At 34.3% G+C, this 17,183-nt stretch overlaps 2 protein-coding genes across 2 annotated transcripts in view; both read left to right on the forward strand.

Annotated features, from left to right (window-relative positions):
- The window catches only part of plcl5 (phospholipase C like 5), a 104,913-nt gene extending 93,926 nt beyond the window's left edge, over window positions 1–10,987 (forward strand). The window contains exon 6 of the mRNA XM_023288587.3: window positions 7,131–10,987. Within this exon, the coding sequence (XP_023144355.2) occupies window positions 7,131–7,568 (438 nt within the window). The 3' untranslated portion in view covers window positions 7,569–10,987. The remainder of the gene's footprint in view (window positions 1–7,130) is intronic.
- Window positions 10,988–11,144: 157 nt separating this feature from the next.
- hcrt (hypocretin (orexin) neuropeptide precursor) lies at window positions 11,145–14,854 on the forward strand. The gene is made up of 2 exons (XM_023294070.3): window positions 11,145–12,692; window positions 14,318–14,854. Exons 1-2 carry the CDS (start codon window positions 12,636–12,638, stop codon window positions 14,648–14,650), a joined length of 390 nt encoding a protein of 129 aa, XP_023149838.1. The 5' UTR covers window positions 11,145–12,635; the 3' UTR covers window positions 14,651–14,854.
- Window positions 14,855–17,183: the final 2,329 nt, after the last annotated feature.

Raw genomic sequence — 17,183 nt, forward strand, 5'->3', positions numbered from 1 at the left:
AAATAAATAAATAAATACATAAGATGAAATAAAATAAAACAAATAAATTAATCAGAAATTATAATTAAATAACATCCACATGAAAAATCTATATTTTTGCAAATTTGACTGTAAAATGACACCATCTTCTTTATTTAAATGAGCAGAAAATAAAATAAATAAAAGAATTTCACAGATATTTTCTGTGTATATTAAATATTGGGATTTTTTTTTTCCTTTTTTGTTAAATTATGGACAATATCTGGTAAAAACAAACCAAAAACCAGCAAAACTATAAATAATGTCCAGATCAAAATTAAATATCTGTATTCAACAAATAACAATTTGTTCTTTTACATAAAATTCCAGTTTTACTGTATTTAAATTAGTTAAAAATCAAATTATTTTACAAATATTTCCCATTATTTTCACAGGTTTTTCAGATTTTGAGCATACTGAATTTTTAATATGTTTTTTTAACCCCCTTACCACCAAATTTCCATTTTTATTTTTTTATTTATTTTATTCATTAATTCATAAATTCATTTATCTATTTTTTTTAATTTTATTTTTCTACAGTACAGGTATTTGTGTGCAGCTAAAAATTTCCATTTATTTAAATTAGTTTTTTACTATTTATTTTATTTTATTTTATTTTATTTTTCTGCAGTAGAAGTATTTGTGTGCAGCTAATAATTCTGCCTGATGTGAACTCGAGCCTTTAGCCAGCTGGATGTTTCCCGCTGCTCAGATTAAACTCCACGACATCTTAAAGCAGCTCTCTGGCTAATTGTATTTCCCTCCTCTAATCCCTAAATCTCTTAATTAATTACTGTTGATTCCAGTTTGATGTCTTTGCTCGTGTGGACGGGACACGATGTGATGGATCCTGCTGGTAACAGTGGAAAACCTCCACATGCTGCTCAGATATTTTTATCCCTTTTATCAGCCTGAAATCATTTATTATTGAGTGAAGAAGCTCTGTCTGCTTTTTGCTTCAGTGTCGGGATGTTTGATTTCCTGATTCTGCTTTGTCTTTTTGTGTCCAACAGAGAGAACAGCAGAAACTGAAAATTAGAGCTACAGCTGATAATTATTGGCATTAATTGATTGATTTGTCCTTTTAGTTTGTGATGAGCTCATTAATAGTGAATAATGGTGATTAAAACTTCCCAAATTGACATCTCCAGATTAGCTGTTTGGAAGTAGGTTTGAGATTTTTTGAACAGCTTTTCGATATTTTGACATTAGTACAAGCTTTACCATTTTTTATGCATCTTTTAGGAAGAATATTATCAATTTTTTAGTCTTAGGTGTTCTGGGAAATAAAAATAAAGTAAATAACGGTGAATATCTGCCAGGAAGATGCCATAAAAAACTGTTAAACTGTGGGATACCATTGATTCAAATCCAGTTTAAGGTTCCACACTGTTAAAAAAAAAAAAAAAAAGAACATGTGATTTTTTAAAATTTGGATTTAGCTTTTTTCACAGTCAAGATGTAAATTTTTCTCTAAAAAATAAACCTTAAATTATCCTCAATACATACGACTCAATCACATAGCTGTAAATATCTGGAAAATAATTTATTTAATACAATAAAAATATTTAATTTTACTACTATACACTGTAAAGAGAAAAAAAGTAAAAATGGGAAAAATCTGTAAAAAAGGAATTACATAAATTTATTTCCATTTTTCAAATACAGTAAAAAAAAGTTAATTTTTTGGTCAGACATTGTCAAAGAATTTTTAAAAAAAATAAAAATCAGTAAAATAGCAGTTAAATAAATTTATTTCTATTTTTTCAATCCTTAATATACATAATTTTTCTTCATAAAATGGCAAATATATATAAAATAATAGTATTTTTTGCAGATTAAAATACAATATTAAAAACTGTGTAAGTTTAGAGTTAGACATTGTAAAAAAGAAAAGGAGATTTTTAAAAAATTTTGATTTAGCTTTATTCTACAGTCAACATGCAAATTTTTCTTAAAAAAATACATTAAATTACCCTCAATACATACAAATTGATCAAATAATAGTAAATGTCTGGAAAGAAAATAATTGATTTAATTCAGTAAAAAAAAAAACTTTAATATAGTAAAAAAAAACTATAAAAATATTTTATGATTATGCATTGTCAAAGAACAAAATATATTTTTTGTAAAAAAAAAAAGAATTTTAAAAATCTGTAAAATAATTAAAAATATCCTCAATATACACAAATCTTCAAATAACAGTAAATATATGAAAATTAATTAGATTTTTGTTGATTTAAATACAGCTAAAAATGTAATTTTATGAGTATACATTATAAATGTATATGTATGTATATTTTTGTAAAATAAAACATCTGTAAATGAACAATTGAATAAATTTATTTCCATTTTTCATTCCTGAATATACATACATAATTTATCTTAATACAATAGCAAATATCTGTAAAATAATATTTTTGCTACTTTAAATACAAAAGAACTGATTATTGCTTGAAAAATTTTGACATTTTCATTAATCTCCTGAAAATGGAAGCAGAATGGGACGTTTAAGTCGCTGTGAAGGTTTGTTTCTTTTGCACTGATGCAGTAGAAGCTGTGCGGCAGAATTATCTATATTAAGCTTCGGTATTTAACAGGTGGCGTCCTCATCCTGAAAACACAAGCCTCTCCTGGTTTTTTAATCTCAGCATAACGGCATCTTGTTGAACCTCCTCCTCCTGGTCTTCACCTGTAACCAAACAGTTGGTGAGAACCAGTGTTTGCTAAAGCTGGCGGTCGCTTGGGTTCTTCCACCCGTCAGCTCCTCCAGACTCCCAGCAGGCAGGAAGTGGGAGCTCGCTGGTGGAGGATGGAACATGGAGAGTCGTGTCCTCTTTCAAACCTCCCAGACTCCCTCTGCAGCCTCCGTCAGACCGGAGCTGTCACCGCCGATGAGGGCATTTGCCCATTTTCTGTCACCGCCTGAACCTTTCTGTCAAGGGAAACGCATATTCGGAGAGACAGGAAGAGAGGGTTTGAAGCAAATGTCAAGCATATTGCAGGGTCCCTTTCAGGACGCCAAAAAAAAGATGCATCTTGTTGTTTTCCAAGTCACTCACCGTTGTGGTTTCTGCTGTAATTAGCTGCTCTCTGAGGCAGCTCTGACCCCTTTTCAGATCTTTGAAGATGAACAGAATAGATGTGTTTTGTATTGTATTGTTATTTGAGTCGCCTCAGTTTCCTGTCGTGAACAATCGAAAAACAAGTAATGCTGAAAGACTTGGAAATACAGGCCCTAAAGTAGAAACGCAATGCAAAAAAACTGAATGCATCATCATACAATGAGCGGTGTAGTGAATGCATAGTTCTGACAGTGAAGCACTCCATGGCTCCACATGGAAAAGAATTACTGGAAAAGCTGAAAAATATGATTGTGAGACTTCTTTAAGATGGAAAAAGATACAGCAAGATCAAATAAAAATCAGTGAAAGACGATGTGAGCAGTAATCAGGAGATATAGAAGGAGCGACAGTAGCACTAATCAGGGCTGCAGTGGTCGTCCTCCTAAAAGGACTCCACAGACAATGAACTACTTTCACAATCTAGCTGTGAACAACAGCACATTGGAGCACATTCTTTGGTCAGATGAAGATAAATTAGTTCAGCTCAGATGGAGTCCAGCATGTTTGGTGTGAACCTGACCAGAACTACCTCAGTGAATGTATAGTCCTGACAGTGAAGCACGGAGGTGGGAGTGTGATGATTGAGGCTGCATGAGTGCTAAAGGTGTGTGCAGATGACATTTATAGATGAAAGTCTGTGGATAAACCAGAATACTGGCTGATGACTCCCAGTCTGCAGAATGCTGAAGAAGAGCAAAATTCCAGCATGAAATCCATCCGAAGTACAAAATCACACAAGATTTTCAAAGAACAAGCAAAAACTGTGAACTTGACAAGTATGCCACCTGACTTGAATCCAGTCTAACACCTTTAGGGGTACTTTAACCTCGTGTCGTCCTGCAGGTCAAATTGGCCAGTTTTAAAGTTTGAAAATGTGACGAAAAAAAAATTCACAGTGAAAACTTCCACATTTTCATCATTTCTGGAACATTTTGAACATTTTTTTTGGTGGAAAAAATAAATATTTAAAAAAAATCAACTAAAATCCAGCAAATTTCGCTGGATTTTGGTTAATTTTTTTCCGAATGTTCTTAAAGAAAATATTAGAACTTTTTCTGATATTTATGGAATCACTTTAGATATTTTTAGGATTTTTTGGGAAGATTTTTATTCATTTTTTGAAAATATTTACAATTTTTATTTTTTTTAGTTTTTTAAATTTTTATTTCTTACCAAATTTGGGGATTTTTTTAAAATAAAACTTTTAAGGGAAACTTTCAATGAATTTTCTTCCTGAAGATTTTGCAAATTTTTACAAATTTGGGGAATTTTTTTCAGAATTTTTGGATTTTTTTTCAGACAAGGGAACAATATTTTTTGGTGCCGTAAATGAGGACAACAGAGCAGCACAACCCCCTAATTATTTGACATTCAGGTGATATTTTACAGGGGTGTACTCACTTCTGTTGTTCACTATAAATCCATAAATCATGGTTCAACTGGAAAAAAAATTAGCTCTCAGTCTTGCCATGGCTGCTTGCTATCTAACCCTGAAATAATACCCAGTGAAGGCAGCCTTTCTTTGTCTTTATTCCTCTCAAAAAAAATTCTAATCAACAGGATGGGCACTGGACTAGAATCTAATGAGAATGTCGTGGAGGGATTCTGGGGCCCCGTGGACAGCATTAGGCCTGCTGTAGGCCTGAATGCATCCACACTCAAGTGCCGTCGTGATTTGGCACTGGCAGTAGCAGGACAAGCTCCTCGCTGTCTTATTTTATGCCTGGTGAGTCATGACTTACATAATTTCAGCTTTATTTTTTCCCCAACACATGACTTATTCATGCTCCTGGTTTGCGTGCCGGATTCGCTCAGGTAAAAAAAGCATCATCCGGGCGCCACCTTTGCTCTTATTGCAATATGTCAGACGACTACACCTTTATCCTTTTCGCCGTTTAACCGGTCCACAGGTCAGGAATATACAGATGTTGGAGTGGACACAGCAGAATGATGACGGAGGCCTGAGGGGGAAGAGGTTGTACAAGTGGAAGGCAGCTTGTGGTGAAGTTTTTGGACATTTCTAATAATAAAAGCGCCCCTTGCACACAAAAATAGCCGCCTGAGGAGAGAAGTCCACCACATTTCCACATGGCAGTGACAGCTAGCTTAAGGAGGCAGGCTGGCCCGGATCAGGACACCTGCCCCGACCACTTCCTCCACATATGGCCTGGATTCATCTCTGGGATGTTCAAATAAAGAGCACAAACCCAGTGTAATATTATCACCATATGACAGCACTGTTCGCCAGCTGAGAGCAGCAGTACAAAGAGCTGGCAGCCAACCAGAGGCCTCCTTTAGTGGCTTTATACTGCCCCCTTCTGGGTGGTGGTAGCTAATGCAGTCAGGAGAAACTATCTTCTATTTAATATTTGATTGAACACTCATTTTGACATTAAAACCCCCTTTTTCCAAACAGTCAAGGTCAAAAAAAGGTAACATAGAACTCATGGTGTTGTCTAATGCAAATAAAACAGTACATTAACCCCCTAATACCTAGAAGTTGCACATTTTTACTCACTGTGGATTAATTTTTCACTGCAATATAAAGTCCTGAGACTTTGTATTAGAGAAAAATTACACAGCATATGAAAAAAAGCAAAAAAAAGATGCAACATAAATGCAAAAATTAAACTAAATAAGTAACAATAATGCAAGGAGAAAAACCCAGAACACAGTTAGCATGACACAGAAAGATGCAAATATGAGAGAAAAGTTGCAACATGGATAAAGTTATGCTCAAGATTAAAGAATAGCAGAGAAAAATGATACAAAAAAATATGAAAAGGGCTCAAAAATGAAAAAAATGGCACAAAAAGGCAAAATAATAATGAAAAAAGACAGAAAAATTAAATAATACGAGGAGACAAAAAATACTGCTGACTGTTGGCGTTACATGTAGGTTAAACCCTGAGAAGACTGATGCACAAGATTGAAGAATAGCGCAGAAAAATGATGCAAAAAATATAAAACAGGGCAAAAAATAACACATAAAGACAAAAACATGCAATAATATCACAGAAGTTCCAAAAATAACAGACAGAAATGATACGACATGTTGAAATATGACACAAAAAGATGCAAAAATGACACAAAATGCAAAAAAAGATGCAACATTAATGCAAAATGACAGAAAAATTGTATTGTATTGTAAGGAGACAAAAAATACTGCTGATATGATCCTGTTTTCATTACAGGTAGGTTAAAACCTGAGAAAACAAACAAACTCTGAGCCGTGTTTGTTATTTTTGCATCGCTCATGACTGCACCGAATTTAACATAATTTTGAGTTATTTACAGAATGTTGTTACTTCAAACTGTTTATTTTTGGTGAATTTTTAACTGAAACATGTAGAATAAAGTGATTTTAACCCTCCTGTTGTCCTCATTTATAGGCATCAAAAAATATTGTTTCCTTGTCTGAAAAAAATCCAAAAATTCAGCAAAAAAATTCCCCAAATTTCTGAAAATTTGCAAAACCTTCAGGAAGAAAATTCCAATAATTCCTAAAAGGTTTCCCTTAAAAGTTTTATTTAAAAAAATCCCCCAAATTTGGCAAGAAAATTCTTGTAAATATTTTCAAAAAATGAGTAAAAATCTTCCAAAGAAATTGTAAAAATATCTAAAGTGATTACATATATATATATATCAGTAAAATTTCTAATGTTTAAAATAAAAATCAACCAAAATCCAGCGAATTTCGCTGGATTTTGGTTGATTTTTATGTGAATGTTCTTAAGAAACATTTTTAACATTTCTTTTTTTCCACCAAAAAATGTTCAAAGATTTCCCAAAAATGTTGAAAATGTGGACATCAGAAGTTTCACTGTTAAAATATTTTCTTTTTTCCACATTTTCAAATTTTAAACCGGGTCAATTTTGACCTGTGGGACGACACGAGGGTTAATGGAATATGATGGTTTTAATGGTGCTGATAGAATGAGCTGTGAACACCAAAGTAAAGTATTTCTGATTTCTGTGTTTTTTCAGGGCCAGGCCGACCTGCTGAAACACGCTAAGAGTGAAGCTCTGGACACTCTGCGTCAGATCCACTGTGCAGCTCAGTCCTGTGGCCTCAGTAAGAACGGAGCTGCATCTCCTCAGCTTCACCACCACCATCACCACCAGCCGGCCCAACAGATCCTCCAGCAGCAGCAGCAGCAGCAGCAGCAGCAGCAGCAGCAGCAGCAGAACAAGCCCAACCTGCAGCTCCCAGTCCTGCACCAGTTCCAGACCGCTCCTCAGGCTTACCTCCACCCTCATCCCCAGCTCCCGTCTCCTCTTCCTCTGCTGCAAACCCTCTCCAAACCTCCCGCCTACCCCCAGCCTCCACCCATGCCGCAGCCCCAGGTCCAGAGGTCGCCGGGAAACCTCGACGGCATCCCCGAGAAGGATCTGGTCGGCGATAATCCGGCGGGATCGTGCTGACCCGCCGCCTGTACCCGCAGAGAACCCGACCCGAAGCCGGAGGCCGGAAGCCAGAAGGCGACCGAAGAGGAGAAGATGAAGGAGCTGGAGGAGGCGGCGGAGAGGATCAGGGGGATGATGATGGCGAGGAAAGTTCGGAGGGTCAGAAGCGAGACGAGAGTCTGAGAGAGACGTCACACTTTGAGCCACACATTTAGAAGCAGCATCGAAAACCGGATGTAGGAGAGAATGGTCCGTCTGAGCCGGAAAGTTTACATAGCTTCTGTCTTCTCCAGGGGTCGATCCACGAAGGATCCATCAGAGCATCTCACAGGAGTCTTTATCCTCACAAAGTTTTACCTTCATACTGTCAATATTTGACTTTCACTTTCTGAGACTCAGAACTTCATCAGTGCAGCAGGTAGACTCATGACATTTTAGAATGAAAAACACATTTGAGTTCTGGTAAAAACTGACACCAGATCAGTGTCACATCCATCCAGGTGTCACAATCTGAAAACTAAATCAGGTTTTTTCTTAAAAACAGCTATGAGCATCAATATTATGGGATTTATCATGTCACAAAGAGATGAAAGTGTCCCAAAGATGCATAAAGCACTCAAAACGACTCACTAATTGACAGAAATGAGACAGAAAACAAGAAAAACAAAGACAGAAAATGCCTAAATATAATCACAAAGCAAAAAAAACAAAACAAACAAGACACAAAATAAGAAAAACGACATGCAAAACGAGAAAAGAGAGATGCAAAATTACAAAAAAGACAAACAAAATGACCACAACAAACAAAAAACTGTCCCAAAGACACACAAAACAGATTAAAAATGACAGAAAGAAGGCACAAAATGACAAAGATGAACCAAAAAAACAAAAACATGACACGAAATAAGAAAAACAAGATAGAAAATCACCAAATACATCAGTTTTCCCTCCACTCCAGGTGTCACAATCTGAAAACTAAATCAGGTTTTTATTCAGCAGCATTTTGTCTATGTCAGTGGCAAGAGAAAAGTTTGTAAAAACATGTTTACATGAAGTGATTTGCTGCAACCACAGCTGATAAAAATTAAGTTTCATGCGTTAGATGTAACTTGACTGACATCTGCTGGTGGCTGCATGAATTACAGCAAAAATAGTCAACTAGTATGATGCCTAAAGTCTCTATGACTTGCAAGTAGTTTAGTTACAAATATTCCTCTTATTATACAAATATTATCAGTCGACTCCAGTAGAATGAAATCCTGAATCACATTTTACAGACATGACATGAAAAATACATTTAAATTCTGATAAAAACAGCAGCCAGATCAGTTTTACATCCATCCAGGTGTCACAGTCCAAACACTGAATCTGAGTTTTGTTCATTTGTTCTACAACCAACTTTGACCATCAGTATTAAAGGATGTGTCATAGTTTCAGGTCACAAACAGATAAAGCATTTAAAGCTATCTAGACATCATACTTGACAACAAAAACAAGACACACAATGTCACAAAAGATTTAAAAAAACGGAAACAAAACAAGTAAAATACAGCCGCAAAATTACAAAAACAGCAAAATCTGTCCCAAACACACACAAAACCGATGCAAAATGACAGAAGAGAGACAAAAAATGATGAAGACGACACAAAACTACATAAAGACACAAAATAAGAAAAACGAGATGCAAAACGACAAATCAGTTTTGCATCCATCCAGGTGTCACAATCTAAACACTAAAAAGTGCATTCTGGGTAGATTTTCAAGGCTCATATCAGCATGTGTGATGGGTGGTTGGTCAGAACACGTTCTAGGCAATGAAAGGAGCATTTTTACACACTTTTTGATCATTTTTGCGTCATTGTGGAGGAATTTTTGTCATTTTGGGCAAAAATTGAGCAACTTAAGAGACATGCCTGATCATTTTGGGTGAGTTTTAGTTATTTTGGACATATTTTGAGTCATTTTACACAGTTTGTGCGTCATTATGGACAAGTTTAGGGGGGGAAAGTGCATTCTGGGTAAACTTTCAACTCATATCAGCATGTGTGATGGGTAGTTGGTCAGAACAAGGTCTAGACAATTTAGTGTTTAGACTGTCACACCTGGACTTGGCCATTTTGCATCTTATTTTTGTTATTTTGTGTCTGGTTTTTGTTATTTTTTTTCTCATCTTTGTTCATTTTTTTGTTCCTCTTCTGTCATTTTGCATCAATTTCATGTTTTTTATTAAGTCTTTGGGAGAATTTTTTTCTAATTGTGGTCATTTTGTTTGCCATTTTTGTCATTTTGTGTCTCATTTTTCATGCTGTGTGCAATTTTCTAAGTGTTTTTCAGCCCTGAAAATGTCATTTGTCTATCTGCTGTACTGATGAAGTTATGAGGCTCAGAAATGATGGAGAAAAAGTCCATTAAAAATCGCAAAATGTCAGACTTTTATGTACTTTAAGGCCCTGTAACTCAGAAAGTATTCACAGTATGAAGGTAAAACTTTGCAAGGCTTCAGTAAATAAACTAAAGTCACTGCAGACAAAGAATCAGCTGATTTTGAGGAGATCTGGTTGGAGTTTCTTTGGGATCCGACCCTGCTGTGAGAAGCTAACAGGCAGCAGCTGCTACCAGTCGTCTGCATAGAAAAGCGTTCATGAGTTGATGCACTCTGCTCTGTGGGTACAGGCTTTACCTCACACTGGCAGTTTAATGCCACAAATCTGCCTTTTTTTTTCATTTTCACAGACTCCTTAGGCATGACTTTTGATTTCCGAAGAGGACGCCATTTTTTGATTTGAAGTGCACAGACAGTAGAGCAGCTCCGCGATAGGCCGAGCTCGGTAGGAGTCACATTTCAGCACAAACCAGGGAGCTTTTAGAGCTAAAGTAGAAACCGCCGCTGTCGATGTGCTCCATCACACTGATGTCAGATCTTCTAGAGTCATTTCTTAGAGTTTAAGTTCTTCATCCTCACTGGACCTCCTCCATAAACGGGGCTTTTTGTGTATGACGTCACGTGAGTCGGTGTTTCGGTTCCCCTCGGTGGAGCTCACCAGCCAATCACAACTGGAACATCTGAAGATCGACAGGAACACGATACTGCTGTCAGTTATTAAAAAAATAATAAAAATCAAGTGACTATAGATGTAAACTGTATGTAAAATTGTACGAAGGGAACATATATTGCTATAATAATAATTCTCAGATATTACGGATATAATTATTGTCGTTAGTTTTATGGATATTCTTTTTTTAAACATTACTTCCACGTATACAGTGATTTGACACCTGTTGTGTTCTGTGGTGCTGATCAGGACAGCTGGTGCATGTGGGACGGAGAGTTAACGCCACAACACGACGGTCAAAACCACAACCTGACATGTGTTTCACTTTAAAGTGGATTCTGTAAGAGCTCCTTTAAGTGGCCCATTAAAACTGGCTTCATTGTTTATCCCGCCTCCTCGCATTTATTGATCCTTAATAACTTATAAATGGGGATATAAAGAGATGTGCAACAGAAGCAGGTAAACCCCTGGGCTATGTCACTTAAATGCCAAATGATTTGGAATCGAACCGTAGAGTATTTCGTCTTTCAAACAATCAAAAACAAATTATTTAGAAAGACTATATTGAAAATACAGGCCCCCAAATCAATTATCAATGAAACTACAAGGTGGGCCATAAGTTTCCATACATAGGAAAAATGAACATTTTATGTTGGACAATCGTTTTTATATAATGTGCTCTATATGATTACCATTGTTTCGAAAGCACATATTAACCCTCCTGTTGTCCTCATTTACAGGCACCAAAAAATATTGTTTCCTTGTCTGAAAAAATCCAAGAATTCAGCAAAAAAATTTGCCGAATTTCTGAAAATTTGCAAAACCTTCAGGAAGAAAATTCCAATAATTCCTTAAAAGTTTTCCTCCAATTTTTTTTTAAATCTCTCAAATGTGGCAAGAAAATTCTTGTAAATTTTTTTTAAAAAAGACTAAAAATCTTCCAAAAAATCCTAAAAACATCTAAAGTGATCACATATATATCAGTAAAATTTCTAATATTTTCTTTAAGAACATTCACAAAAAATCAACCAACATCCAGCGAATTTCGCTGGATTTCGGTAGATTTTTTTGTGAATGTTCTTAAACATTTTTAACATTTCTTTTTTCCACCAAAAATGTTCAAAGATTTCCCAAAAATCAGAAGTTTCACTGTGAAAATATATTTTTTTCCACATTTTCAAACTTTTAACCGGGTCTATTCTGACCTGCAGGACGACACGAGGGTTAATGGTGAAAGGTTTAGTAACTTTAGTTGCATTTAGTTCCTACTGTACGGTCTAAATTTGTAATATCGTCAATCTAAACTGTTGGTTTTTTTTTTTATTTTGCATCACTGAAAATACCTGCTGTTCAGTTTAGAAGTGATGGCATTAATTTAGATGACATTGCACAAGACCTTCCTATTAAATTTAAATCACTTCCCAATAAACTGGATTCAGGCCATTTATTTTGTTATGAATCTTGATTTACAGCAGTGCTTCTTGTTGTCCATTAGATGGCAACAAATAGTAAGAAAATGAAGTTTTATCCAGATTTTGCAAGTTTTCGAGGATTTCGTGGACACAGTTCATCCTGATTTTCTTACTGAGTATCATCCTCAGTCGTGTCCTCGTACGATGCTGATAAACGCGTAAGAAGAAGTACAAACTGTTCCTGATGTGTTAGCGGAGAGAATAAAGCCCAAGAGACCTCATTAACATGGCCTTTTGTTAGCTCGTCATTAGCCCTGAGAAAGGCCATCGCTGGCTGGTGCTTTGTCATGTCTTGTGGACACACTAGCTAATTGACTTGAGACTCATGGTAACGGTATTTTTTAATAAACCGTGGGCATGTGGCCACAAAGACATACCTGAGGATGCCCCGGAGATGATCTGGAGCTAATTAATGGCCTGACAACAATAAAAGACAAGAGAATTAGTGGTTTTGTGTTTGGTCTGAATGACGTCCAGAGGCTGAAGGTGTGGACGAAGCAGGACGCTATAAAAGCAGCTTGTTTCTCCATCTGGGAGTCCAGTTTTACAGGATCCAGAAGATGATGTGGTTCAGCTCCAACATCCAGAACGCTGCTGGGATGGAAACGCCCAACAGGGTGAGACCTCTTTTACTTTCATTTTCTTTTGGCTTCACCCAAGCAGACTGAAAGGCACTTTCTTGATTCTTACATACACTGCAAAACACAATAACACAATACTGTAATATGTTTGCCAGTATTTTAAAGAAATATTACAAATTTAAAATGATTCATTTATTGTACAGATATTATACAGATTTTATTTATTTTGTCAAATTGCAGATAATTTCTAATCAGAAATGTGTCGTTTTATCAATAATAATTTGTTCTTTTACAGTGTTTATAAAATTACACTGTTTTGCTGTATTTAAACCAGCAATTATATTTGTTATTTTACATATATATTCCATTATTTCACAAAAATGTATGTTAACTATATTAGACTCTGATGAAAATGTATTTAAATCAGCTAAAACTGTCAATATTTTATGGATATTTATTTGAAAGAAACATTATGTATATCAACGTTGAAATATAAAAATATATAAAAGATGCATTAAACTGTTATTTTACTGATTTTGTTTATTTACTGAAATTAAAAAGTAAAATAACAGAAAGTATTAATCTACATGTTGACTGCAAAAAAAGTAACTATTAAAATCTCCTAAAAATGTATTTAAATAAGCTAAAACAGTCAATATTTTACAGATATTTGCCGCTGTATAAAAGAAAATTTATGTATATCAAGGTTGAAAAATGGCAAAAATATTCCTTAAACTGATATTTTAGACATTTTCCCTGTTTTGTTAAATTCCAGATTTAAAAAAATAGTAAAATCACAGGAAAAAAGGAAGAATTTTTGCTGTTTTGAATGTTACATTATTCCACTGTTTATTTTTATTTTCTTTTTTTCTGGTGTACTTGGATCCTCTTTGTTTTTACAGTACAGTTTTTTTCAAAAAATTTTTACACAGTTTTTCTAGTTGCGTTTATAGTTTAAAACAAAGTTTGTTTCTGTAGTTACTTTTTATCATTGTTTTTATTGTTTTTACTTTTTTTTTTACTTTTTATATAGTTATTTATATGGTTTTTGCATTTGGGTTTCATAATTACTTTTTATAGTTTTTTTTTAAGGAAAAATTTTATCTAGTTTTTATAGTTTCTTTTTTAGTTTTTAAAATAATTTTTGTAGTTGCTTTTTATAATTTTTTATACAGTTTTTGTAAATTTTTTTAAATAGTTTTTAAAAATATTTTTATTATTAATGTTATAATTTTTATATAATTTTTTGTATCATGTTTATAGTTTTTAATAGAGCTTTTAGAGATACTTCATTTTTTGAAATATATATATATATGGTTATAGTTATTGTAGGTACATTTTTTAGTTTTAAAATAATTTTTATAATTACTTTTTATATTTTTTAAATACAATTTGTATATATAGCTTTTATTACTACTTTTTATGGCAGTAAATTGCTTAAACTGTTATTTTACAAATTTTCCAAATTTGGTTAAATTACAGATGATGAACAATAAAATCAGAAAAGATTTCTAATGACACGTTTGACTGTTTTGTTTGTTTGTTTGTTTGTTTTTCTGACATCCTTACTGCCAGATTTAACAGACCAGCTGATAAATAGTGATTTCTGTTGAAGCTGCTCCAGTGGATGTTCTGAACTCTTCATCTTTGTCCCTGAGCAGAAGGTCCTGGTTCTGGTCCTGATGCTGCTGCTGTCCCAGCTGACCTGCGACGCCCACACCGTGTCCGAGTGCTGCCGACAGCCGGGTCGCTCGTGTCGCCTCTACGTTCTGCTGTGTCGCTCCGGAACCACAGGAACCCTGAGCAGAGACGCCTCGGCCGGCATCCTGACGCTGGGAAAGCGGGCCGAGGACGAGCACCGGCTGCAGAACCGCCTCCACCAGCTGCTGCAGGGCTCCAGGAACCAGGCGGCCGGGATCCTCACTGTGGGGAGGAGAACCGAGGAGTGGGCGGACCGGAGCAGAACCCCCATCAGCACACCTTTACCTGTCTGAGAGCAACTTCACTGGGACTGAAAATCTAGATTCCAGCAGAGAAATCTCACCGTTAATGCACAAAATGTACAATTTTTACTCATGTAGAAACATTTTAGTGTTTTTTCTTTGAACTGTGAGTGTGAGAACTTTAAGAATATTTCTCATGATGTACAGAAATGTAAAAGGATTTGTGATGTAATTAAAAAAAACACTTAAAGATGACATCATGTCTGTACTCATTCATGGCTACTTTAACACAGTTCAGCTGAATATTCGCAGAATTTTTGTGATGCGACTGTTGATCACATCTGAGTCACTCATGGTTTTTTGTTTGCAGGAAATTGTGGAGATTTTTTTGCTTTTTACAGAATTTTGCTGCTTACATTTTTTATTTGTAAGTATGAAAAAGTATGGAATGTATAAAGTACTTTACTCCTCTGTGTAAACACATCCTGAAGTTCAGCTGAAAAATTCCACATTTTTTTCTTAAATATCTGTTGATCACAACTGAGTCCTTCATGGTTTTTTGTTTGCATCAAGGAGTGGATATTTTTTTTTCTTTTTAAACAGAATTTTGCTTCTTACGTTTGTAATTTGTAAATATGAAAAAAGTATAGAGGGTATGGAATACTTTTCTCCTCTGTGTCAACACTGCCTGCATTTTAGCAAAAATATTTTTAAAAAATGAACTGGTGTTGTACAGATTGTCCATATTTCGTTACATTAGAGATAACTAGTAAAACTACAGAAAAGAAATACACACGTCATGTTTTAAGTATTACTTTGCAAATTTTCCTGTTTTTGAAATTACAGATCACAGAAAAAAAATGTTAATTTACATGGTGACTGAAAAAAAAACAACAGCAAAAAACTGAACAAAACTGTAAATAATGTTCATGTAAAAAATATTTCTGCAAATAATTTCTTCTTTACAATGTTTGACAAGAAAATCTGTTTTTACTCCATTTAAATCAGAAAAGACATGATTTTCCATCATTTTCAATCATTTTAAGGAAATATGTCCATCAAGGACTGAAAAATGTCAAATAATCTTTTAAACTGTTATTTTACACACACACACACACACACACACACACACACACACACACACACACACACACACACACACACACACACATTTATTATTATTATTATTATTATTATTATTATTATTATTATTATTATTATTATTATTATTATCATTATTATTATCATTATTATTATTATTATTATTATTATTATTATTATTATTATTATTATTATTATTATTATTATTATTATTATTATTATTATTATTATTATTATTATTATTATTATTTCAAAGAAAAATGATGCATATTAAGGATTTTAAACAGTGGTAAATAATGGTATCAATTTACTTACATTTATCTCTTCCTTTACAAATAATAATTTCTCCTTTTAGAATGTGTAAACCTAAAATTATGATCTTTTTACAGTTTTTGAACATAGTATTTTTTAAAAAATGAAAATCTGTTCAGTTGCTGGCAGATTTTCATAGTTCTCTAATGGATCTTTTTTTTAATAGCAGAAATTGTAAATAAAATGCTCAGAACAGCTTTTTATTTCTACCTGGAAAAGAGGGAGGAGTTAAATCAGAAACACCTGTGAGCTGAATGGAAGCAGCATGAAGGAAAAACTGAGTGAGAGTCGCAAAAAAGAGCAGATTCCTCACGTTTCTGGTCATTTTTACTTTAAATTTATGTTGTATAAAAATAAACTGAGTGACTTTTGGCTGCAAGAAGATGGATTTTTATCAATTTCCTGTTCGACATGTGAGCAGAACTGGATTTATCTCCTTCAACCACCAATTTGTCTGAATCTTTGTTGGATCCTAGTTCAGGCAAGTGTCATTTATTTTTTGTTTCGTTGCTGATTTTCAGACTTTTTCTTCTTCTATTGCCTCAGTTTAATCAGTTTAGAGCTGCAGATTGGAAATATCTGAAGGACTTTTCAGATTTTTCTCACCAGGATGCTGAATTTTAATTCAGAGTTTTGATTTAATACATCTCTTTGTGTAATTTACACATGGGTAATTCTGCAGATTTACTTGAAATATTTTTAGCATAAATTACAGATATTTGAAATGGCGTCTGGGAAAATTTAGCTGGGCATTTCAAATAGTTTCCAAGATAAAAACAGTTCAAAAATCACTCATTGACCCACTTTCAGCAGGTGTTTCTCACAAATTTGAGGCTGTTCTGAGGAGCTATTTAAAATAAAAGCCTGAATGTTTCACTGTAATTTCTCATGACATTGATTTAGAATCTGTAATATTTGACAAGTAGATCAAATAATTTCTGATTATGACTGAGTTGAATATGAACAAAAATAAAACTTGAGGCAGTGGTGGTGCAACGGTTAAGTTTCCAGACTAGAGATCTGAAGGTCAGAGGTTCAAACCCTGATGTGGCGACTGTCAGGCCCTTAACCCTTCCTGCTCAAGCCAGTCTCTCCAGGATTTTTGTGTTTTTCCAGATTGTTGCATCCTAAAATGCTTGAATTTGCAGCAGCTTTTCTAAAAAGTTGCGGT

The sequence above is a fragment of the Amphiprion ocellaris genome, chromosome 19 (genome assembly GCF_022539595.1).
Source record: "Amphiprion ocellaris isolate individual 3 ecotype Okinawa chromosome 19, ASM2253959v1, whole genome shotgun sequence".
NCBI classification, from domain to species: domain Eukaryota; kingdom Metazoa; phylum Chordata; class Actinopteri; family Pomacentridae; genus Amphiprion; species Amphiprion ocellaris.

Excerpts from the sequence above, each read along its gene's own strand:
- hcrt (XM_023294070.3), top strand. The coding sequence starts at position 12,636 with ATGATGTGGTTCAGCTCCAACATCCAGAACGCTGCTGGGATGGAAACG. Across the intron at positions 12,693-14,317 it reads GGATGGAAACGCCCAACAGG|AAGGTCCTGGTTCTGGTCCT; the intron begins GTGAGACCTCTT and ends GTCCCTGAGCAG.